This window comes from Sciurus vulgaris (genome assembly GCF_902686455.1).
Source record: "Sciurus vulgaris genome assembly, chromosome: 2".
Lineage (NCBI taxonomy): Eukaryota > Metazoa > Chordata > Mammalia > Rodentia > Sciuridae > Sciurus > Sciurus vulgaris.
Window position 1 is genome coordinate 40,292,504 of NC_136462.1, and position 26,814 is coordinate 40,319,317.

General features: G+C 37.0%; 1 protein-coding gene across 1 annotated transcript in view; it reads left to right on the forward strand.

Moving 5' to 3' along the window:
• Positions 1–26,814, forward strand: part of KCNH5 (potassium voltage-gated channel subfamily H member 5) — a 700,940-nt gene that overhangs the window by 454,380 nt on the left and 219,746 nt on the right. The window contains exon 9 of the mRNA XM_079126274.1: positions 17,833–18,259. Coding sequence (XP_078982400.1) covers positions 17,833–18,259 — 427 coding nt within the window. The remainder of the gene's footprint in view (positions 1–17,832; positions 18,260–26,814) is intronic.

Sequence of the window (26,814 nt, forward strand, 5' to 3'; positions counted from 1 at the left end):
CCCTTAGTAACCATCGCTTCTCTATCTCCTTTGCCAGATGTCATGTAGTTGGAATCAAATAGTTTGTAGGCTTTTCATATTGGCTTCTTTCATCTATTTTTGTGCATTTAAGGTTCCTCCATTTTTTTTTTTTTTGAGTTAGCTCATTCTTTTTAGTGCTGAATAACATACATCGTTTGATGTACCACAGTTTATTTATTCATTCACCTACTGAAAGACATCTTGGGTGCTTCCAAGTTTTGTCAATTATGAATAAAGCTGCTATAAACATTTGTGTGAAGATTTATATGTGGATATAAGTTTTCAGTACATTTGGGTAAATACCAAGGAACATGATTGCTGTATCATATGGTAAGAATGTGTTTAGCTTTGTAAGAAACTGCCAAACTGTCTTTCAAACAGGCTGCACCATTTAGCATTCCCATCATCAGTGCATGAGAGTTTCTGTTGTTCACATCTCTTGCCAGCATTTGATGGTGTTAGTGTTTTGGATTTTGGCCATTCTAATAGCTCTATTGTGGAATATCATTTTAATTTGCAATTCCCTAACGATATAATGATATTGAACACTTTTCCATATGCTCGTTTGTTATCTGAATATATTCTTCGGTGAGGTATCTTTTTAGATCTTTCGTGCATTCATTAGTTAGGTTGTTTATCTTCTCATTGTTGAATTTTAAGTGTTCTTTGTGTATTTTGGTTAACAGTTATTTATCAGATATGTCTTTTATAAATATCTTCTACCAGTCTGTGGCATGTCTTTTCATTCTCTTGACAAGTCTTTCACAAAAGAGAGTGTTTAATTTTAATGAAGTCCAGCTTATCAACTATTTCTTTCATGGATTGTGCCTTTGCTATTACATCTAAAAAGTTTTCATCATAAAGTCACCTTAGACTGTTTTTTATTACTATGGTTTAGAATATGTTGTCTCCTGTGACACTCATTTTGAAATTTAATCACCCTTATGAGATACTCAGAGGTATAGCCAGGTGTAACATTTGAGATGTGCTTAGGACTGTGCCCCCATGAATGGATTAATCTATTTATGTGATGAATGTATTAATAGACTTTTGGGTAAACTCAGGAGTGGATCTTCTATAAAAGTCAGTTTGTTAGGTCTCTTGTGTGTTCCCTGGCTCTTGCTCTGTGGTATCTGCACTACCCCTGGACTCTGCCATCAAGAGGGCCACCATCAGATGTGGCTCTTTGAACAGAACCATGGACCACAAGTAAACTTCTTTTCTCTGTAATGTAGCTATGGTACTGTGTTAGCAACAGCAAATGACTAAGACATGTATTTTACCTTCTAGAAGGTTTATACTTTTGTGGTTCCATTAAAGTATGTGATCCATTTTGAGTTAATTTTTGCAAAAGGTAAAAAGTGTGTTACTAGATTCATTTTGGTTTTTTTTGTATGTGGATATCCAGTTGTTCCATTTCTGTTTGTTGAAGCATGGTATTTGCTTGATTGTATTGCTTTGCTCCTTTCTAAAAAAATCAGTTGACTATATTTATGTGACTCTAGTTCTAGGTTCACTATTCTGCTGATTAATTCATTTGTTTGTTCTATTACCAATACCATAATGTCTTCATTGCTATAACTTTATAGTAAGTTTCAAGATCAGGTAGCATCTGTCAGTCCTCTAAATTTGTTTTCCTTCAATGTTGGGTTGGCTATTCTGACATTTTTGCCTCTTCCTATATTTTAGAATTAGTTTGGTGCCATCCATTATCCGACTTGCTAGGGTTTTGATTAAGAATTTGTTGGATTTACAATTCAAATTCAGGAGAACTGATACTTTGACAATACTGAATCTTGCTATCCACAAACATGGAATATCTATTTATTTTGTTTTTTGATAGCTTGCATCAGAATTTTGTGGTTTTTGTCGTAGAGAGCTTGTATACATTTGTTAGATTTACACTTAAATATTTCATTTTGCGGGGGTGCTAACAAATTATGTTGGTGTTTAAATTTTCCTGTGCATTGCTGTTATGTAGGAAAGCAATTGTCTTTTTTATTTTTGTATTTTGAGATAGGGTCTCACCAAGTTGCTTAGGGCCTCATTTAGTTGCTGATGCTGGCCTTGAACTTGTGATCACCCTGCCTTAGCCTCCTGAGTTATTAGGATTACAGGCACTTACTCCCCCTGCTTTTTTTTTTTTTTTTCCACTGACTCATTTCTACATTGTGAATCATGTCATTGTTGAAAGAAGATAGTTTTATTTTTCACTTTCCAAATAGGGTATCTGTTATTATTTCCTTTTCCTGACTTATTGAATTAGCTAGAATTTTCCATATGATATTGAAAAAAAGTAGTGGGAGGGAGACATCCTTGCCTCTTTTTTGATCTTAGTGGGAAAACTTTTTAAGTTTCTCACTATTCAGCAGAATGTTTAATATAGGTTTTTTGGTATATTCTTTGTCAAGTTGAAGAATTTTCTCTCCATTATTAGTTTTCTAAGAAATTTTATCATGAATACGTATTGGATTTCATCCAGTGCTTTTCTAACATCTATTGATATGATCATGCAATTTTCTTTCTTTGGCTCCTTGATTAATTGATTTACAAATGTTGAACCAGCCTTGAATTCCTGGTCATGGTGTGTAATTTTTTTGTTCATTGTTAGATTCCATTTTCTAATATATTGTTGAAAATTTTGCATCTACATTCATGAGAGAGATCAGTCTATAGTATTTTTTTTTCGTGTAATGCCTTTGTCTTTGGTATTAGGCTAATGCTGGTCTCATGAAATGAGTTAGTAAGTCTTCTCTCTGTTTCTATTTTCTGGAAGAGACTGGAGAGAATCGGTAAAATTTCTTCCTTAAATGTGTGAGAGAATTCACCAAGCTCATCTAGGTCTGGTGTTTTCTGTTTTGAAATGTTATTAATTATTGATTAAATTTATCCAGTAGATTAAGTCCTATTTAGATTATTTGTTCTTGTGTGAGTTTCAGCAGATGTGTCTTTCCTTTCATTAGGTTGTCAAATTTGACAGCAAATAGTGGTTCAAAATATTCCTTAGTTACCATGTTAATATCCATAGGATTCATAGTTACTTAGTGGTATTCCCCCTCTTTAATTTCTGACATTAGCAATTTGTGTCTTCTCTATTTTCCTTAGTTAGCTCACCTAAGGCATATTAATTGTATTGATTTTTTTTCAACGAATCAGCTTTTGATTCTGTTGATTTCTTTATTGACTTCCTGTTTTCAGTTTTATTATTTTCTAATTTTTATCATTTGTTTATTCTACTTTGGATTTAATATGCTCTTCCATTTCTTGTTAAGGTGAAAGTTTAGATAATTGATATTAGATCTTTTTTATTTTCTAATGTATACATTCAAAACTATAAATTTCTCTCCAAGCATTGTTTTTACTATATAGCACAAATTTTAAGTTATATTTTAACTTCATATTATTCAAAATATTTTTAATTTCTCAAGATTTTTGACTAATGTGTCATTTAGAAGCATGTTATTTAACCCCTAAATGTTGAGGACTTTCCCAGATATTCTGTTATTGATTTCTGGTTTAACTCCATTGTGGTCTGAGAGCAGGCATTACATGATTCCTATTCTTTTGAAAATAATTATTATAAGAATAACTTAGTTATTATAAGAATAAAAAAAATGACCTTTTGTTGAGTATGGATTAGTGGTTTACTCATATTTCTTTCACCTTTTACTTCAAGAATTGAAATCCAGCAAAGACCTTTAGACAACTGAAGGTTAGGCACTGTACTGACTTGTGGAGAAATCAAAGGCAGACCTTATGCTTCCACAAGTCAGACTCTGTATTTCTAACTCATGGTTTTACAGTACCTACCATGATGCCTAGCACTCATTTGCCATTCTCTAAATATTTCTGTGGAAGCGAATGAGACCTTAAAGCTTATCAGATCTCCTAAATATACCTATTTCTTGTTAAGAATGGGAAACATAGGGCCAGAAGGAAATCTTTATAGCCTAACCTTAGCTGTACTCCTAACTTCTCATGGATAAGAGGACTGCCCACATCTCCTCTCACAAGGTCCTTCCCATACATACTTTTATGCTGGTATGTAAGAAATATTCTAGTTAGATGGCTTGTTCTGTCATTTTTTCATATATGTTTAGTGATCACCCTAGGGTTTAGGTCCCTCTGCAGGGGCTAGGAATGCAAAACATTGTGAACGAACAAAAGTTGATCAAGAAATAGTCTCTGGATGCAAACATACTTACCTTCTAGTTTAAGGGAAAAACTTGCTTATAAACCATTACTAGTATTAACAAAAGAGGGCTCAGAGTGAAGGTTGAGAAGAGGAAAAGTTTTGAAGAATGGGCAAGAATAAGCCTCAGATTCCAAATTGAAATATGGTGGTTATGATCTCAGCCTCTAACTTCTATTCCTGATGGGAATTGGTGGTGGAGGATGTTATCACAGTTGGGTAATATGTAGATTTAATGATAGACATTCTTCTTATATTTGAAAAATCTAGTCATGTTGCAGAAACATATTCTTTTGTATGAATTTTCCACTGAGACAAAGCAGACTGTCTAACTGAGGGAATTAGCTCTGAGAGAATAGGAAATAACAAGCAATAAGGATAGTAATCAGGCTCTTTATTTGTTTTTTTTTTTTTTTTTTTTTGTTTACCTAAGAAGAAACTTGTCTGTACTGATCTTCATTCATGATGAATGCTTCCTATTAAGCATTAGGGAGTGATTCTAAGAAGGCAAAGAATATTTAAATATGCATAAAGTCTGTATGCTTTAACTGTCTAAAATGTTTTCCTTTAACTGATTTTAGCTATAGGTTCTTTGTTGTTGTTATTTTATTTTATTTTTTTTGGTAGTAATTATCTCCTCGTTTGGGAAGTCATAGTTTTGTTACTCTGTTGTGAAAGCAAATTCTGGTGGAATTCATCCCTACTTCATTTGCCCTAATTATAGGGTCTCGTTTTATTCTGTGATATTACTTCTTTCAGATAACATGAAAACTCATGGGAATATGTTTATCTTTGTATTGGATTTCTTCATCTTACTATATATCATTGGTAAAAGGTTAATACACCATTTCCACCTCTGCATGTGAATTTGACATTTGGTCAATTGTCTTCTTTTATTACCCTGGGAAATGATGAAGGACATGTACCATCTATGTTTGTGTGCAATACAACTCATGTTAAAAGAAGACCCCTCATCAGTAAGTTGCATCTGGATGGTATGGAATTTTTACTGGACTATGTACATAACCTGATGAGGATACCAAAGCTTAAAGTTCCTTGACTGATGCAACTCTGAGCATATCCCATATAGCACTCTGAAACCTATGCCTGTACTATTCTTATTCAAGGTATTGGATTAGGTGGACTCTTTTGGCATGAGTTTGTCAAAGCTGCACCCCTAAACATAACCAGTATGACCTGTTAATAAGACAAAGCTGAGTTAAATTTATTGCTTAGCAAAGTAAGGGAGAATACTACCTCATAAAGGTTTGGCAATGCCTCCAAGTAGAAAAACAGGAACAGAATTTATAGAGAATTGCAAGTGGTCTTTAAATGGAAGGGAGAGGTTGGAGGAGTGGACTTCCTTAGGATTGGGGAAGGTTCATGGTATAATAGTCCAGGATTAGTGGAAACAGTAAGGTGAGGATTATTTAAATTTATTTATTTAGTTTTTGGTGCTGGGGATTGAATTCAAAACCTCAGGCATGCTAAACATATGCTATTGCCACTGGGTTACAGACCCTGTCATAAGGTAAGGATTTTGAAGAAAAAAAAAAAAAAAAAAAAAAAAAAAAAAATTCGAAGGATTTCTTAGTATAAGCTTTCTGTGGATGTTTTCCACCAAAGAGTTAATGGGTTTTTGGGAAGTTCTGGTAATGAAAGGTAATGAAAAATCAGACCAGCACATGAGCAGGAAATTTTTAGAAAAGTAAAGTCAGTCTAAGGGTAAAAGTCATGTTAATGTAGACAATAAGGAATGGTTTCAGGACTGAGAGCAGGAAGGGAGTTGGACAATTTCAGGTCTCAAGCCTTTTAGTCATACTGACTTTAGCCTCTTTCTCATTGGACTTGTCCCCAGGGCATGATGGGGCACAAGGAGTATAGCTCTGTGGACTGCTACACAGACTGCTAAGAGGTCAACTCCCACATAAGAGGTGCCTAATACTGCTGTACTGATAACCAGTGACTCCTGCCCTATATCCTTCTGAGTCTACTGATGAAAAGCAGGGTTTATGGGAGTCTTATGAGTCAGAATGTCCAAGTGGTCAGAATTGCAGACATAAATATAAACCTTGCTATTAGATTTCTAGTGTACATTTTTCTTGAAGATGCTAAGTTTTACCATGATTGTTTGTATTTAGGTTAATGTGTTAAAAAATATCAGCCATCTTCAGTTGCTTTTACATTTGTACACAAGATTATCCTGGGTTAGGAAAGGCCTTACTCAGAAGCTTTTGTTCATAACTTTACAGATGTTGCAGTTTGTTTTGGAGCCATCATTAATGAAGAGTTCTATATCACAGGAGCCTGGGCAACATTTAGTTTACTATAATAACACTTTTAGACTAGTTGAATTTTATGCTCAATATGGTGCTGCTACACATCAAAAAAAGAACACTTCAGATCAATATCACTAATGAGCATAGATATAAAACCATATTCAGAAGTACATCAAGAAGATAATACACTATGATCAAGTGGGTTTTATCCCAGGGATGCAAGATTGGTTCAACATAATGCAAACAGTAAATGTAATTCACCACTTAAATAGAATTAAGAACAAGAATCACATGATCACCCCAATAGATACAGAAAAAGCTTTCAATTAAATCCAGCACCCATTCATGTTAATAATGCTAGAGAAACTAGGGATAGAAGGAAATTAAATCAACATTATAAGGGTTGTGTATGAGAAACCCAAAGCCCACCTCTGAAAAGAGAAAAACTGAAAACATTTCCTCTAAAATCAGGAACAAGATAAGAATGTCTACTCTTATCACTCCTTTTGAATATAGATTTTGAAACTCTAGCCAGAGCAATAAGGCAAGAGAAGGAAATTAAAGGGATACCAATAGGAAAAGAAGAGCTCAAATTATTTCTGTTTACTGATGACATGGTCCTATATTTAGAAGACCTAAAACCTCCACCAGAAGACTTCTAGAGCTTATAAATGGATTCAGCAAAATAGCAGAATATTAGATCAACATACATAAATCCATCACATTTCTATAGTCCAATGATGAATCTGCTAAAAAGAAATTAGGAAAACTATTCCATTCATAATTACCTAATTAAAATACTTGGGAATTAATCTAATGAAAGATGTGAAGGACCTCTATAATAAAAACTACAGAACACTGAAGAAAGAAATTGCAGAAGACCTTACAAGATGAAGAAACCTCTCATATTCTTGAATAGGCAGAATCAATATTATCAAAATGGCCATACTCCCCAAAATGTTACACAGATTCAATGTGATTCCCATCAAAATAGCAATGACATTTTTTACAGAACTAGAAAAAAATAGTCCTAAAATTCATATGGGAAAATCAGGGATCTAGAAGAACCAAAGCAATCCTGATCAGGAAGGGTAATGCAGGAAGCATCATAATACCTGATCTCAAATTATGCTGTAGAGCTGTAGTAACAAAAACAGCATGAAATTGGCATCAAAGTAGACATGAAACCAATAGAATAGAAAACACAGAGATAAACCACATAATTATAGTCATTTGATACTTGACAGAGGTACCAAAAATATATTTTAGAGAAAAGACAGCCTTTTGTAACACATGGTACTGGGAAAGCTTGATATCTATTTTAGTCAGTTTTTTCACTGTTGTGACCAAAAGACCTGACAAGAACAATTTTAGAGAAGGAAAAGTTTATTTTGAGCTCAGAGTTTCAGAGGTCTCAGTCCATAGATGGCTGACTGTTGCTTTGAGTCTGAGGTGAAGCTGAACATCATGGCGTAAAGATGTGGAGGAGGAAGGCAGCTCAGGACACGGAACCTCACCAAGGACAAAATACATACCCCAAAGCCACACCCCAACAACCCACATTCTTTAGCCACACTCTACCTGATTACCACCACCACTCAGTTAATCCATATCAGGGAATTAATATACTGACTGGGTTTAAAGTATCATAACCCAATCATTTTACCTCTAAAATTTCTTGCATTGTCTCAAACATGAGCTTTTGGGGGGCATCTCATATCAAAACCATAGGAGGATCTATATGTAGAAGAATAAACTAGATCCCTGCACACAAGTCAAATCAAAGTGGATCAAAGATTTAGAAATTAGACCAGAAACTTTGCAAATGTTAGAAGAAAACAGGCTCACACTCTAGCATATGGTGCATACAACACCAATTTCCTTAATAAGACCTCTAAAGCTCAAGAAATAAAACCAAGCGGAATGACATAAAATTAAAAAGCTTCTGCACAGGAAAGGAAATGATTAAGAGTATGAAGAGAGAACTTTCAGAATAAAAGAAAATCTTTGTCAGTCACTCCTCTGACAGGAGATTAATATGTAGAACATATAAAAAACTCAAAAACCCTCAAAATCCTTTTAATACATAGGCAAAAGAACTAAACAGACAATTCTGAAAATAAAAACAAATGACCAACAAATACATGAAAAAATGTCCAATGTCTCTAGCAATCAGGGAAATACAAATAAAAGCTTCCCAAATATTTCAACTCACCCCAGTCAGAATGGCAATTATCAAGAACATGAATGATAACAAATGCTGCTGAGGATGTGGAGAAAAGGTACATTCATACTTTGTTGGTGGGACTGCAAATTAGTACAACCACTTTGGAAAGCAGTATGGAGATTCCTTAAAAGACTAGGAATGGAACTATCATATGACCCCACTATCCCACTCCTTGATGTTTATCCAGAAGAACCAAAATCAGCAGACTACAGTGATACAGGCACATCAATGTATATAGCAACACAATTCACAATAGTCAAATTATGGAATCATCCCAGATGTCCATCAATAAATGAATGGGTTAAGAAAATGTGATATAAATATGCAAAGAAGTTTTACTCAGCCTTAAAGAAGAATGAAATTAAGGTATTCACTTGTAAACAAAACTGGAGAACATCATGCTAAGTGATATAAGCCAGGGAGCTTTAGCAGTAAGCTACATCCCCAGTCCCTTTATTTTTATTTTTGAGACAGAGTCTCACTAAATTCTTAATTGTTGAGACTGGTCTTGAACTTGCAATCCTCCTGCCTCAGCCTCCCAAGTTTCTGGGATTATAGGCATGTAAACTACATCCACCAGAATATGACATTTTTAAAGGAAGGAAAGAAATCCCTTATGAACAGACTGCACAGAGTGAGACTAGAGATGTAGGTAAAGACAGGTTGTTTTAAGGAGTTTGGACTTTATCCTATAGACCAGAAAGTTATCAAGGAAAGATTGAAAGCATCTCCCAACTGGGTTTACTTGTACATATTTCATCATATTTGGGGAGAAAAGTCAAGGCTTTAGGCAATATACTTCTTTATAAGTTGCATATTTTGGTCAAACATTTTATTTACCATAGGCCCACTGTGTAGAGGGAAAAGAGGGGTGGGAGGGGTGGGAGAGGGAAGGAAAAAATAACAGAATGAATCAAACACTATTACCCTACGTGAATGTATGATTGCACAAATGGTATGCCTTTACTTCATGTACAAACCGAAAAACAATATGTATCCCATTAGTGTACAATAAAAATGAATTTTAAAAATGTCTCTTCCACAGCAAGAAACATTTAGAAATTTAGTACATTATGATTATTGCTAAAATCAATGCCTATTCTTTATATCTGTCCTATCTATTTATCTATCTAGACATGTCACTATAACTCAGGAAGGATATAAATTGGCTAAAACAGGTATTGTGCACAAATTATTTAAATTCAGATCCTTTGCTGAAGGATGCTAGCTAATGCTTGGAGTAATTAGAATTATTTCCCTATGGAGCTCTTGGTAGAATAAGTTGGAAAAGTGAGCTCTGAATAGGAAAGAAGCAAGAGAATTTGTTATCTAGGTTAGAGGTTCAGGTAACAAATGTAGATTGCAGTTTTCTTTCAGTCTTTAAATTGCAATCTACAAAAGGAAATGGAAATGGACTATGTAGTCATTCATGTGTAAAACCTATTTAGAAAAAGAACCCAATGATTATGAAACAGATCTTATTTTTGTTTTGTGGTTTCTATCTAGTTGCCTGATGTGGTCTACTTACGAAGATTAAACGACTCTTAATTATTTATTACAGTAGCATTGCTGAAGGAGTCAAAAGCGACTGTGAGAGCTTTATGTATTGATTATTTTATTCTTTAATTAGTGTACTCATTCTTTCGATAAACACTTGAGTGCCAACTATGTGTCAGAGAGTGCTAGAGAATGTGCTGGGGATAGAATGGTTGAAATACGATGTGCTTGCAATTCACAAAGAGACAATGTGAAGGGAGTGTTCATGGTCTTTTGAGATTACATAATGAAATGATCTGATCTAGATTAGAAAGGGAAGGTTCCCTGAGGAGGTGATGACTGTGTTCAAATCTAAAGTATTAACAGAATCAAGTAAGATAAAGGCAGGGGCAAGAAAGAGTTGTCGAATATCCTATTTAGAATGGATAGCATTTTTGTGTGTGTGTGATGCTGGGGATTGAACCCACGGTCACAGGTGTGCTAGTAAGTTCTCTGCCAGAGTCATACCCCCAGCCAAAGCTTCCTGCCTTTGGTGGAGCATGGCATATTCAAAGAATTGGAAGTTGGATGTAGAGTGGGCAGAAGAGTGGGAAAGGACAGAAGCTCTTGTGATAAGCATGGGCAAACTGTGGAAGTCTGTGTAAACCAAGCTAGATTTTAGAACAATGGAAAGCTATCATATGATTTTAAAATGAGAGTGTTCCTGAAAAGCTAACTATTTTGTAGTGTTCAGACAGATTGAATGGGATCAAATGAACACCTTGGAAACAGGAAATTTTCTTACATATAGGACATAGATGTTCACAGCATGATCTGAGGTGTTGACAGGGGAGATGGAGAAGTTAAAATTATTAAGATTTTTAAAGATAGATTAGGAGTCGGGGATGTCAGAGAAGGGATGACGAGGATACCTCTTGGTTTCTGATTTGCTTAAACAGATAACTGATTGACGGGAGTGCCAGTACCCCACAAAGCAAGGTTCCTGCTCAGAAGGTGTGAGCCACCTGAGAAAATGAAAAGTCTGAAATAATCAGTAAAAGATTAGAGACAAAGCCAAAGGTTAGATTTAATAAGCAGAGCTCCTGATGGGCCTTCCAGTCTTGATAGGAACTGGAACTGAACAACTGAAAAAGGTCCCAATTTTTTTTTTTTTTTTTTTTTTTTTTTTTTTTTTTTTTTTACTGTTATCATTTACTGCTTTTCTCCCATAGAAGGAATATTAAAATTTTTTTTTCAAAAGCACAGTGAGACCATTTAGATGTATCACTCTCATCTAGAATTCAACAAGCCCAAGTCTCAAACTCAAACATTTGATAATCCTTTTTCTGTTTCTAAAACAAGGGCGAGAAGAAGGCAGTAAAGGAATGTTGGTTGAATTATTGACCTGGTATTATTAGTGATGATCAATTGTGAGAATTGATTTGTATTTTGGATTATTTTATCATTTCAAGGTATTATTTTTTGCCAGTAACATCTCATATCTGTTTATTGTGTGAATCCACAAAAAATGACTGAAAGAGTTAATAGCACAGAGATGTCTGCTGGGTATTGTTCCTTATGCTACAATGGCCTGGAGGACTTGCCAAGTAAGGAAATTGGCTAGGAAGGTGGAAGGCTGATGACTGAAAGTTCCCCATTAACCCTGCTGTGTTCTATTATGCATTTGATGTGTTTGGTATTCTCTTCCATGAGAGAAACCCCAGGGATTCGTGTACTAAGAGCTCAGAGGTTAGGAAGAGGCAGAAAGCCACTGGAGTGCAGAGGAGGGCACAGAGGGATTGGAAAGTTTAGAGTGAAATGATGCAGAAAATGAATGAACAGAGAAGACGGGTGGAAGGTAGAGAATCAAGCAATTGTTATCAAAAGGGGGGAGTACAGAAGGAGGGCATTTTTTGAGGATCAAAACTACATGAGTGAAATTAAAATTGCCACAATGAATTAAATAAATGTTTGATGAGGTTATGTGAATCATTAAATAAGGAAAAATCTCTTATTTTGTATATTATGTTGGATATGACCTCCTAATCATATTAGGAGTAAGAAATCATTAATCTGAATCATGTACTGTGGTGAAATGTTAACCTGATAACAGAGAAGTGACTATTGGGTCTTCCTTAACCTTTAAACAAAATATTTAAATGTGATACACTTAAAAGAAGAGTACACCAATCTTAAGTGTAAAGCTCAAAGAATTTTCACAAAACAAACACAACTATTAATTAGTAGCCACCTTAGGAAATAGAATATTACTGGGACCCGCAGACCTTTCTCTTCTTCTTGGTAAAGTCCTTTCCGCAGCAGGAAGCACTATTCTTACTTCTAACCCCATAAAGAAGTTCTACCTCTTTTTTGAATTTGTCATAAGTGGAATCATACAATATGTGCTCTTTTGTGTCTTTTGTTTGCTCAACATGATGTTTTTTAGACTTATTATTGTATTTAATTCTAGTCTGTTCATACTAAACTTTGAGATAGTATTCCTTTGAGTAAATGCACTATAACTTATTTATCCATTCTACCGGAGATGGAAATTTGGATTGCTTCAAGTTTTTGTTATTCTACCACATTTTACAAATCAAATTGTTTCATTTTGTGTTTTGATTCTTAATGAGGACGTTAAATTCTTTTTTTTTTTTTTTTTTTTTTGTGGGGGATGAACCAGGTATTGAACTCAGTAGCAATCGACCACTGAGTCACATCCCCAGCCCTGTTTTTTTTTTTTTTTTATTTTATTTAGAGACAGGGTCTCACTGAGTTGCTTAGTAACTCCCTTTTGCTGGGCTAGCTTTGAACTCTCAATCCTTCTGCCTCAGCCTCCCGAGCTGCTGGGATTACAGGTGTGCGCCACCTTACCTGACTGTTTTAATACAAAGTAATGAAAATTGAGACTTTCCTAATAAAGTAAACTTTGTTATTTGTGTATATTGTTACTTTTGAATAACAGTTTCTGATTTGGTAAAAAGATGAAGGGAACACTATGGACAATTCGTGGTTATGTTGGGAGCAAAATGGAGTTGGTTGGACTGTTGTACTATTACTATGCAGAGGTAGAGTGGGAAGTGACCTAGCAGTGAGGCAGAGATAGGATGTGGGCACTGAAGGACTGCAAAAGAGATCATACTTAATTTTATATTCATGATGAGGCCTTGGAAGATGTGCTCAGTGATCATCTTTTGGAAGATTAATGTTACAGTGATTATGTAGGTTAGATTGGGGTTAGGGCAGGAAGACTGCATAGCTGCTGGTTACTGTAGAAAATGCACTAAAAATCTGGAGGACTGGGTCTGAGTGACACTTCCATTCCTTGCTGATTATCACTTTGGATGAGTTGTTTTCCCTTTCTGAGTTCACTGTCCTCATATGAATAATGAAGATAGGAATCCTATTATTCTGTGAGTTGCTTCATGTTAGAGAACTGCAGGCTACATGGAATTGTAGGGCCACCATAGACACCTTCTGGAGACTCCTGTTGTGACTGAGTGGTGAGAGAAGCGGGGCTTAGTCACTTAATCTCCTTCATTCATTCGTGTAGGGAATGACCCATGGTTAAAGCCAGTATTATAAGCTTTAGATATAGTGAGTTTCAGAGTGGTAGAGATTCTGCCTGTATTTGAATCTTGGATCTTCCTTACACTAGCTACATGAGCTTAGTAGAATAGTTCTATTTTCTGGGCCATGTTTTCATAACATTCATCATAGAAAGTAGTTATGAAGGTTAAATTAGTTGATCCATGGAAATCACTTTGGACTATAAATACTCAATGTTATTATCACCTTGACTGACTTTTCCAAGTAGCAATGAATGATCTAGCTTTTTTGGTTGGTTAACTGCATGGAACTGTATGGCACAGGTTTGTCAAAATCTCAACCATATCCCTCTCTCCCTTCAGCTCCAACTATGAGCCAGGTTACTCACATTAGGATTATATAGAATGGACTCAACATTCACGCCCTTTGTATCTGAATAAAGATAGGCCTTTCCCCATTCTCCTTTTTTCCAGTTTCTTCCACATTTCCTGATATAGTATGGCTTTTTTTTGGGCAGTTATCTGATAGATGTATGCAATGTATCTCTTACACATGTGGCCTGGTCAGTGGAAAGACTACACAGAATTTCTTCATACCCAATGCTATACTCTGTTAGTATAACCCAAAGTTACACTGACCATTTCCTTTCTATGTTATACTGTTAAGTCACATTGAGGTCATTATTGGTCATTATTGACCAAATTCCCAATTCACCCCTGAATTTGCTTGTGTTGCAGACATTACTCTCTCACTCATTGACTACTTAATCTAGTTCCACATGCCAGTGTTATAATTGATATTAGATAAACTTCTCAAGGAGTTTAGAATTTCCTGGGCTGTCATGCATGCAAATAGGCTTGTGATAAAGCACGATAGTGATCATTGTTGTAATAGAGGTGTGCAAAGTGTGTGTAACACAAAGAAAGGACACCCGTTCTCACAGTGAGACCAGAGGATGGGGATAAGCTTTTGGAGGAGTTGGTATTTGTCATCACTGTAAGTAAGATCTGAGCCACCAAGAAAGTGAGAGGGAAGGGTGCTTTAAGCAGAGGGAATGACCTGTACTGTAGCATGGGTCTTCTGCGAACTCTGCATATCTGAGCCTGGCAGCACCATTGCAAGCAAAGAGGAACTGGTGGGGGAGATACTGGCCATGTGGGCAAGTACCAGGCCCTGATGGACTTTGCTTGTCACAGCAGGGAATTCACATTTAATCCTATAAGCAGTGAGCTAATATGAAAAGATTTTAGCTCAGAGAGGGACATCATTAGATGGATATACATATAAAAAATACTGGATTGATAGCCTGTGTGATCAGTAGAGAGAACAGAGGGTGTCTCATGCAGAGGTTATTCCCATCACGCAAATGAGAAAAGAATAATGAAATTATAACCAAGGAAAGGCTGTAGGAACAGAAAGTAAGGAACATTTTTGAGAGACTCATTAAATACATTTTGACCACTTAGGCACTTGTAGTGAGATTGTCAGGACTTGAAAACCAGCTGAATGTGGCAGCAGAAAGGAGATATTGAGACTCAGCTTCAGGTCTGAGTATCTGGGTGAATAATGATGTCACTACCCAGATAAAGAACCCAGGTGGTAGAAGTAAAGATTCCCTTTGGGACCTATTATCTTTTGGATGTCTATGGGACATCCATGTGGAGATGTGCAGCAGGCATTTGGCTTATGTGTAAGTAACTCAGGACTGAGTACTTTTTGTGCTGACGAGTGAACCTGTGACTCATTCCTATGGAGAAGACTGTTGAAACTTGAATACGCAATAGGTGAAATAGAAGAAGGTTGAGGCAATCGTGATGAGAACCCTAAGCCATAATAGAAGCATGGAGAAGGTAGTCTAGAAAATTATTTTGGGGAATTGGTTAACAACCAGTTGGGAATTGGTTAAAAACCAGGAGAAAGGGTTGTCACAGAATCTATGCAAAAAGAATTTATGATGCTCACAAAATACTTTGTATTAAATAGAAGGAAGAACAAAGACCCACAGAGTAGAGGAAGGGGAGGAAAGTGGAAGTACTGGAGGTCAGAATGGAGCAAATTATATTGTATGCGTATATGAATATGTCAAAAGGAACCCCAGTCTTGTATAACTGTAATGCACTAATAAAAGCATTGAAACAGTATTTTGTATATTTAAGCAGTGTAGATATGGGTAGAGAAAATGTGCTTCTTAGTGAGTGACCTCTAGTGCAGGTGCCCTTCAGAGTGGGCCACCTCCTCCTGGAGATATCTGCCTACTGGAGAACAGAGGAATGTGTCCTTCCATCCTTTGAGCTTAATTCTAGTAGATTCTGATTCTTCACATTCTAGTTGTGGCTGTTTTTAGTTCAAATAGGGTGAAGATTTCTTTTGTTTTTCCTTCATTTTGTTTTCATAGAGAGCAATTCAGGTAGAAATGATTTTTCTATTTAGTATTTAAGCAGAAATTCCACAGTTCCTTTAAAAACTCAAGCTACCTAGAAAAAATAGTATTTACAGCAATGTTATTTTTATTTTTAAATTGAACTCTGAGTTTTTCATGCATTTTGATTATGGGTTCCTTTAGAACCAAAGCAAGATATATTTATCTTAATGTCCCCAGGGCTCAACTAGACACCCAGCCTACAGAAATGCTCAACAAACACTTATTTTTGTCTTTCATGTTCGTGATTACACAGGCCCATTTTAGAGAGCTTCTAAGCTGTCTTGAATCTTTTTACCCTGCAGCATCTCCTCACTGTATTATACTAATTTGTCTTCCAAATTTTATTGATCCTACTCCTTTTAACTACCTAAAGTTCAATATCTTTTTCCCTCTCCAAGTGTTCAAGTGAAATGAGAGTTTATCTTAAGGCTTCACGTATGACACAACATTTGAGAGCTCAGCTGAAACAGAGGCATGACTGAGGAAATCCAGGTTGAGACAGAAAACCGGGAGATGGATGCTTGCTGCCTCTTCATTTCTTGGAGCTCTCCTGTTCTCCTTTTCTGTGTTCTCTCTTTTTCTCACACTCTGAAATTATTATGGTACATTTCAAATCTATACTATATTACAGGGGATGGAATACAGGCCAAATGTGTTCTTAGCTTTCCCCACTTAACTATGGAGAACTTACCACTGCATAAAGAGGAGCCTTGTTGATGTCAGTCCTTTCCACTCCATCAACCAATCCTTCTGCATTGGTCAGAATTAAACTCCACCCTCTGGGAGACAGAATTAGCAGTAGAAAGGCATGGCCCTGATTTGAATTGTAGGTGCTGAGCAGATGAGCGCTACCCAGGTCACTGCTCTGACCTCCCCGCCTGCCTGTTTTGTGGTCTGTATCAGGAATGAGTTTATCCTGACGTCCCCCATCCCCAGTCTATTATATGTTAGAAACAAAATAAAACAACAAAACTTTGTTACTGTCTTAGTCAGCTTTTAGATGCAGTGACTAAAGACCTAAACAGAACAGTTGTAAAGGAGAAAGAGTTTATTTGAGGGCCCAGGGTTTCGGAGGTCTCAGTCCATAGACAGCTGGCTTCATTTCTTGGGGCGGGAGGTGAGGCAGAACACCATGGTGGAAGTGTGGCTAGGGAAGGGGCTCACATGATGATCAGAAAGCAGAGAAAGGGGAGACAGTCCACTCACCAAATACAAAATACATACCCCAATGGCATGCCCTTGGGGACCTACTTCCTCCAGCCACACCCTACGCCTACAATTAACACTGTTAATCCCATGAGGGGACTTAATTCACTGATTAGGTTAAGGTTCTCATGGCCCAATCATTTTTCCTTTGGTTTGTTTCACACCCGAGCTTTTGGGGGATATCTAATATCTAAACCATAATAGTTACTCTTTTTTTGAGACCTTTGCTGATGTAAGAAGGCTTATGCTTTTTTTCATTTGTGTAATGCTTTATTTGGTACATTGTTTTCCAAGGACTATGGTTTTTTTTTTTTTTTGCCGCTCTTCCATTTTGGTATTCTTTTCTATAACTATTGCTAGAGGATGTTCTTAGATCAAGTTCATGAAAGTGACCCATTACATCGTTTCCCTAGCTCGTTGTTTTCTGAAAGTGCGCTCTCATTTCTTATCTCTTGTTCAGGGAATCAGCAGCCTCTTCAGTTCTTTGAAAGTGGTGCGCCTTTTACGGCTGGGCCGCGTGGCCAGAAAACTGGACCATTACCTTGAGTATGGGGCGGCGGTCCTCGTGCTCCTGGTGTGTGTGTTCGGACTTGTCGCCCACTGGCTGGCCTGCATATGGTATAGCATTGGCGACTACGAGGTCATCGACGAAGTCACCAACACCATCCAAATAGACAGTTGGCTTTACCAGCTGGCCTTGAGCATCGGGACCCCCTACCGGTACAATACCAGCGCAGGGATATGGGAAGGAGGACCCAGCAAAGATTCACTCTACGTGTCCTCTCTCTACTTTACCATGACAAGCCTTACAACCATAGGATTTGGAAACATAGCTCCTACCACGGACGTGGAGAAGATGTTTTCAGTGGCCATGATGATGGTTGGCTGTGAGTATCTCGGTTTTTGTATTAAAAAAAAAAAAAAAAATACCATCCATATTGACAATTTCCTGGCTCCAATCTCTGATGGGATTAAAATGAACTCCTTTGTCTTCAGAGGGTGTTTTAATTGATATAATTTGCAATTAGTTTAGTTTTATGTGGTCTTAGAAAATAAAAATGTGAAATAACATTTTACTCTTTAGAATGTATTAACAGGTGTAAAACAGTATCAGGTAGATGGTGAGAAATTCAGAATGATTTCTTTTTTTTTTTATGAGAGAGAATAATTTAATTCTATTCATAGTGGTCTACCTGACAAAGCTCTCTTGAAGGAACCAGAACCAGCATCTAGTCAGGTGGCATCTGGCATATTCTGAAGGTTTTGTTGGCAGTACATTCAGTGCTGAAAAAGCAAACCGGATCTGATGTAAGATACACAGTTTAGAAAATATTTTAGTTAATAACTGAGTTTGTGAATTGAAGTCAACCCCAGGATACAGTTTTGTTTCTACAATTAAAACTAGTTCAGAAAAGTTTTATTAGTTTCTGTATTTAGAAACTCTAGGTTTATAACATTATGTGTTGAATATATGACTGAGAGAATGGAAGAATTAGTAAATAAACCCACCCAGCAATGGAAAGTATCTAGAATTTAGGTCGCATGCCTGGGTATGCAATGTTGATCCTATTCTTGGAAACGGAATGCCCTTTATAGAAGCCAAAGTCTCTACATTTGAATTGAGACTGGATGACATTAGAAGACCAGACTATTAAGGAAATACAAACCCAAGAAGCTGTTCTGAAAGCTCTTCAGGGAGACTTCACCACTATCTATGCCTTCAAATTCACTTAGATGATTTAGGCTAGTCTAGTTTTGATGCCAGGGAACTGTTGCACTGAAGGTGTGAATAGCATTATTAGATCATGGCCGTTCTCTTTGGTCTAAGCCATCTGTTTTTGAGATTGTCCATCAGAGAGGCTTAAATTGTGATAGGAAAGATGTTAAGAGTCCCAGGGTGATGGTTGACCTCTGAAAGTTGAGTGCCTTGGGTCTCAGCAGGTAGCTTTCACAGTTCAGAGGTCTGAGATCTGTTGGAGCACCAGTGTTAGCCACTGTCTGCCTCCCATCACCCTCGCCCTCCTGTGTCCAGACACGGAAGCAAGAATGCACAGGTTCTATTTGCAGGTAGAAGCCGGCAGTTAAGGGGAGAGTTAGCATTCCAAGTGTTATTTTGTTCAGAGGCTTTCAGAAGGAAATGTTTTAATATACACAGAAACCCTGGTGATTAATTCAGCTGATACCTATGTATCCAGAGATATATTGGCAACAATGTGCTTTATAAATTGTGAAGATGATACTTTGTCGGCTATAATACTTAACAACTATCTACTGTTAATGTTTGTGCAATACATTTTGCCTTGCATGTGGACATAGTTAGGTTTTTAAGTAAAAATTTTCTATTTTGAAGTATAGATCCACTTGAAGTTGCAGAGATAGTACAGAAAGGGCCTTTGTCTCCTTCACCTGGTTTCTTCCATCTTTTATGACTATAGCACAATATCAAAATTGACATCAGTACAATATATGTATATAGCTCTGTGTTGTTTTTGCACATGTGTAGATTCCTGAATTGCCACTGCAGCCAAGATATGCAAAACTGTCCCAACACCACAAAGATCTCCGTCATGTCATCTACCCTTTCTCTCTATCATTTCAGGTCCCTAATCGTCTATCTATAATTTTGTGATTTTGAGAATGTTATATAAATGGAATCATATAAAATGTGATTTTTTTAAAAAATGAACTCCCTCCACTCAGCAAAAAGCTATTGCCATCCATCTACACTGAATGTATCAGTAATCTGTTTCTTTTTATTTCTGTGTAGTATTTTATGGTTTAGGTATATCACTATTGAACCACTCATCTATTGAAGGACATTTTGTTTGTTTCCATTTTTGGACCATTACAAACAAAACTGCTATGACCATTCATGTACAGTTTTTTAAAATTATTTATTTTTTAGTTGTAGATGTAAATGCCTTTAGCTTATTTATTTATTTTTATATGGTCCTGAGGATGGAACCCAGTGCCTCTCATATGTGAGGCAAGTGCTTTAACCACTGAGCCACAACCCCAGCCCTCATGTATAGGTTTTTATAATCTCATAATTCTCTGGAATAAATGCCCACGAATGTAATTAAGTATTTACTTATTTTCTGAAGAAATGACCAAACTATATTTTGAAGAATGGATGTCCTAGCATAGTTTCTCATAAGAGAATCAAGGGGAAATAAAAATCTTTGTAGAGGTGAAAGGACACCATACACTTTCTTTCACAGGCTCCAGAGTTGGGAATCATCCACAATTCGCTTTTTTCACGTGTTACATCCATTGTAAACAAAACCCTTTGGTTTGACCTGCAAAATACATTGGATTGTTTCTCTGTGCTTCCTTACCTTAACACCCAAGGTCAGCGCACTGTCCTCACTGGTCTGGACTTTTGAAGCTACCTCCTGTATATGTTCCTTCTGTTTCTATTCTTGCCCCACAATCTCTCCCTAGAAGCCAGAATGTTCCTTTTAAAGTAAATAAAGTCACACTGTTCCCCTGCTCAAATCTCTCCAGCGTACATAAAATAAAACCCAGAGTCCCTGTTTCATCTTTCCAGGTCTTTCTGATGAAGCCCTGGCCTGCTTTAGCCACTTGACTTCCTACTAGTCTGCTTTGGCCTGTTTTCCTAAATCCATGCTAGCTACCTTGTTGTCTGCGAATTCACGAAGCTCAGTCCGGCGCTGGTGTCTTCACACCTGCTTTCCTGCTGCTTATAAACACTCCTTTCCTTTCCCCCAATCCCAGGCACCTTTTCAGAAATTCCTCCCAAAGCTAACTTACTCTAAAAACCATCCCAGTTCCAATCACTGCTGTCCTACTTCTTACCCCTTTTCTTCACTATTCCTATCAAGAGCTGGAGTTACCTGTACCCTGTTTTTCTCTTCCGTCAGAAAGGAAACTCCACACAAGCGATACCTTTGGTTGTCTTTTCCTACTTCTCTATCCCCAACATTTCAATTGTGAACAGCTTCACTCTCAGTCTCCATTTGTTATATGAATGAAATAAGTTGTCCCAGATAGTCATGATGAGGATCTCTTGTCCTTGCATCCACCCCAGTTAGGTGTCTGAGGAAGATACCTGCCAGGAAATTTTAGATTCTCATAGTCTGACCTCAGTTCTTTTGTGAGAGCCCTTGTGTGATCACCTGTATTATCTTCCTTTGGGAGTGCACTAGTTCCTTCCACTCACTGGATTGCCCAGTCCCAAGTCTTTCAGTTGGTCTATTAATATAATTTCCAAGAAGCTAGTCAATGGAAATAGCAACAGTCCTTTCTCCCATCCCTTTTTATTATCTAGCCTCATAATCTACCTATGTTGAAAATTTTTATATAGATTCAGTTGAATTTTCAAAACTTCATTTGGTTCAGTGTTGTTTTTTTCTTGCCTACTTCATGAATGGGCAGTTATACTTGCTAAATCTTAATTTCTTAGCGGGGCAGCCCAGTGTACACCGATCATCCCAGCAACTCAGAAGACTGAGGCAGGAGAACTGCAAGTTCGAGGCCAGCCTCAGCAACTTAGGGAGACCCTGTTTCATAAACAACAATAACAAACATATAAACCCCAAACTGAAAAGAACTGGGAATGTAGCTCAGTGCAAAGCACCTCTGGGTTCAATCCCCAGTACCAGAAAAGAAAAATTCTCTCATTTTCTGAAGTTCCTGTCTTGATTTCAAAATGAAAACTAGTTTTAAACCTGATCATTTTCTTCCCCAAGTTTCTGTGTCTTCTTTCAATGCCCAAGTGGCAGTTTTCTGCTTATATTCTGATATATTCTTGCCTATTGACTTTGGTTTTCCTTTTTTTTTTACCTCTGAATAAGTCCAGTTTCTGTAGCCAGAGGGTTCTAGGGAGATGCTTTTGAATTTCCTTCTTGGTTTGTGGGTTCTTGATGATTTCATGGCACGTTTCCCTTAAAATAAACAGATTATAGAAATCTGTCTAGATTTATGAAGCATTATAGTAACTGAATAATTCTGAAATTTATTAGACACACATGTACAGAATATCAGCCAATTGTGCATATTGTAGCTGTTTGTAATTTTAATAGCTTTTATCCCCTCATAATAATGCCAAGGACAACAAACAAAAACAGAACACCAATATTCTCACAACCCAATAGCTGTCGCTAGAGCCAGGACTTCAAGGTGTGTGTGTATGTCGAGGAAGGAGCGGGTAGGAAACAGAAGGCTTCGTGTGTTCATTTGTGCTGGAAATCCAGCCACTGTGTGCTGGCCACCTGAGAAACCCCACTTGAGACCTTATAACTCAATAACTGTGAAAAACCTTTTAACAAAAAGTTGATGGGCATACCAACTACTCCATATTCTGTGGAGAAAAATCACTACTACTGGTAAATGATAGGCTATTTTTCTGGAGAATCCCATCTGAAATTGTTCATACCTTCCAGCAAAATTCAGAAATTTCAGTGGCAGCAAATCCAGTTTCTAAGTCCCTTTGTAAGCCCTCTTGTTTGTTTGATGGCCTTTTCTTTTCTGCCACCTCATGCTAAATCACATGTGGACTCTATTTAGTCTCAGAGTTCTTCGTGTTGATATCAGACAAATCTTCACAAAAATTTATGACTGTGTCCTATCCCAATCCCCATCTCCTGGGGTTTCCTCCGGATGCCTCCTGTGTCAGCCGGATCTGGGGATATTTCTGTCACTTGCTACCTAGGGATTTCTTAGTCTGAAATCCTTTGTTCCTATGCCTTCCCAATGTGGAGGATCCTTTTGTTCAGACTGGTTCTTCTCAACATGCCTCTGCCACCATAGCCTTCACAGGTTCATCTTTCCCGTTCTGACCCGAGTGACCTCCGCCACCTAAGGACTAACCTTTGCCCTTACCCATCATCAAGTCCTCCCCATTCTTCTGCATCTGTCCATTCATCAGTGAACCTGACTTTTTCGCTGACTTTCATGAAATTCACTACCAAAGGTTTTCAATGAAACAGAATATTTTTGCAGTTTAGTTCTGCAGCAGTTGTGGAAAATAACAGATTTATTTATTTTTTTAGATCAAGATGTGGTTAATCTCTTTGCTAATTTGCTCAGTAAACACTTAATGATGCCTTCGTGAAATGTTTTCTAATCCATTTCATTTACATAATCTTATTATTGAGCCCCTAATAATTTTCCATTTTCCAAAGATTAGCAGACTGACTAATTCCTCTGCTATTCAGAAAGCACCTTAGTACACTGATAATTTGTTTTGATAGTTATAAAACAAAGGAATACAAGTATGGAATTTTTCTAATATGATTAGCCTCTTGTCTTAATGTATTTTTATGAACCCTTTTCTAAAGGTTCATTGAGAAAGCAATTACTCAGTTCCTTCTTTATTACTGAATCATCACACTACTTTTATTTTAGTTGAATCTAACCATCATAAAGAACTTGATGTTTGCATATTTCATTACAATTTTATTAAAAGAAAGAAACATAAAATAAAAATATAAGTTGTGGTTAACTTTTTTCCATAAATAATTTAGTGTTCAAATAAATCAGTATCTCCTCATAAGCATATATGTATTTGTTTGAATATATTATTAAATATATTATTAATATACGTCGAAAGCATATGTCAATGTTGAGCTTCTAGTATTTATTTTGGTTAAATGCAGCTCTTTCTCGTTGCTTGCTTAAGTTCTAAATGGAGCCTAACACACATGGTATATGACACTTAGTCTATGATGTGGGTTCTGTGATGCTACACAAACTGAGACTTGGAAAGCAAAGCAAAGCTAAAAATTGTAAATTAAAATTGCTGAGGTATCACTGGTAGACGAGAAACCCAGTTATAATGATGCTGATCTAGGATGTAATCGATGATAACTTAAACAGTCTGAAAACATTTTGGAATGGACTGATACAGCTTATAATCCATCAGGTAAATGGTTTACCACATTTAGAAGCATAGCAAGACTATCCATCAGTGGGTGTGTATGAAGGGAAATTGGAATCTCCATGTGGGTGGTTAAGGGCCACTGGAAAGCATTTAGTCACACTGATTACTCACCATCGCATAGAGGAGCCCAGGGCCACATGTCATGTTCTCAGGTTGATGAACTCATTTGGCATCCTCTGTGGAATTCATATAAAAGCCAAGCTGGGGTTATGAGTATCGCCATGACTCCTACCCATTAGAAAGGAAAATAAATAGAAAGTGGTAAGAACTAGAGGTTGTGAGAATATAGAATAAGTTGGGGACAAAGTCCTAAAGGACTACCTTAGAGAGTCTTCAAATCTGACTGAGTTCATTTGTGAAAAGCAGAAATTGTAATAAATGGCTTTTAAATTGTGGTTTTGTTTTTTGGTTTTTTGGTGCTAACATTCTATATATTTAGGAGTCTGTTAGTGCAGTTGCACCAATGTCCACAGAATGAGGCTGATTATGGGAGAAGAGGTTGATATAGAAGGAGGTAGAGTCACAAAAAGATTTTAAGATTTTTCATATAAAGGGCATACCTTGCTTTATGGAGAATAAGAAATCTCTTCTATGGAAAGTGTTCAGTAAAGAGAAAATTGTCAGGGGATATTATGGAGATAAGAAAATATGCTTTTGAAAAGAGAAGTGTTTTTATGTTTTTTTCCATGTAGAAATTAGTCAACTTGGAAGGCTGAAAGACATTGTCCCAGGGCAAAGGAGGGAACAAGGGAGATGTCTGTAGACTTGTCAGTGGAGACCTGGAAGGGTACTTGACCTACATGGATACCCAGACTGGCTTAAAACTGGGGTGTTGCCCTTTTCCAGTACTAAAATATAATGCTACAGATCTTAATATGACACCACAGTCATCTCAGGTATAATATTAAGTTAGAAGTTAAAGCTCTTCTTGCCCTTGCTTTTGTGGTGTAGGTAGGAAATGGAGTGTGAACATGCTGATTTTCATTTCTGGTTTTAGTTTTAGCCAGATGGAGAGAGCTTTAAGCCTAATGTTTATTTTGGAAACTGGGTCAATTCTTTGTGTCTGCTTTACCCTCGCTTGTAAGAAAGACTTTTCTTTTATCTTTTCTTTTCTTTAATGAGCTGAGTATCCCATGAGAAAAAACATTTTGTGGAGCCCAGAGTTCAGGGTTATAGGTACTTTTTATGGTTTAGTAGTTTCGATGTATTGTCCAGTAGTTAATAAAGGACTGTGTGATGTGCACTTTATTCCCTCTTTCTTACTCAGACCAGAATTTGTCTTTTGCAGGAAAGTTCTTTTCTATGTTTCTTTTTATGCACAGTCATATTTTCACAAATGCTCTCAGATTTTGGAAAAGTTGTTTTTCCAGAAAGTAACAGAAAATTTTCTCAGAGGCCTATTAACTCATCTGGACTTGTTACAGAAATTTTGGTCTCTGAAACTGAATTGTGTCCTTGTACCACTCAGAATTATTTAATTCATTCAGCATTGTGCCAGGTGGACTGGTAGGCATTGGTTCTCAGCAGTCAATAAGCTTGTGATATGGTGGGAGTGTTAGACAGCAGAATCACAGAACCTCTCTTTCCTCCCCTCCACTCTCTCCCCTCCTTCCCCTCCCTCTCTCTCCTTATATCTGTATCTCAGTGCCTCTATCTCCCTCTTCATACTGTGAATGGGAATAAAGAAGTTGGGTTCCTAAGATCAGGGTCTTTGTACTGTCTATCGTTGTATGTTTAGCATAAATCATTGTCTCTGAGTTGTCAGCTGTGCTCATTGAGGATGTTGAATGAATGTATGAAAATGTCACCTAACTCAGCCTGAGGGAATCCAGGAAGGTGTTTGGGAAGAAGTGACTCTTGAGCTTAGAATACAAAAATAAGCATGTAAACGAGTCAGGACTTATGTATTTTCCAGATAAAGTGAACATTTTTGAAAACACAAGAATAGGATAGCTTGACATCTTTGGGGAGTCTCATGTGTGTTCACTTTTGTTCAAGTGGGAAGTTGATGTGGCTGGGGAGGAAGAAAGGAACAAGAATGTCAAAAGACTTTTCATCATTTTATTATCTCTTATCCTGAAAACTGTGAGATAAATACGAAGAATTTGATTCTTCATTGTCCATGGTAAGGGCTGGGGTTGTGGCTCAGTGGTAGAGTACTTGCCTAGCATTGTCCATGGTAGATTGGAGAAGATGACGGCTGTGGTCAAAGAAACCAGTTGGGAAGCTGTTGAATAATCCAGGAAGAGAGACCCAAGTGGGAGGTATGTGGAGGGTGGCAAGTGACTTTTTTGAAAAGGGTCAGGTAGGACCTCTTCGCCTTCGTGGGACTTAAGGTGTCTGTTGCAACTGCTCATCTCTGCTGTTGTGTTGCTAAAATAGCCACTGAAAACACATAAACAACATGCATTGCTATGCTGAGCATGGCAATGTTCCAGTACAACTCTGAACAGGTGGCAGACCATATTTGACATGTGTACTGTAGTTTTGTGGTTTGTGAAAAGACTGTATGTAGACTTTGGAGTCAGACAAACCTGG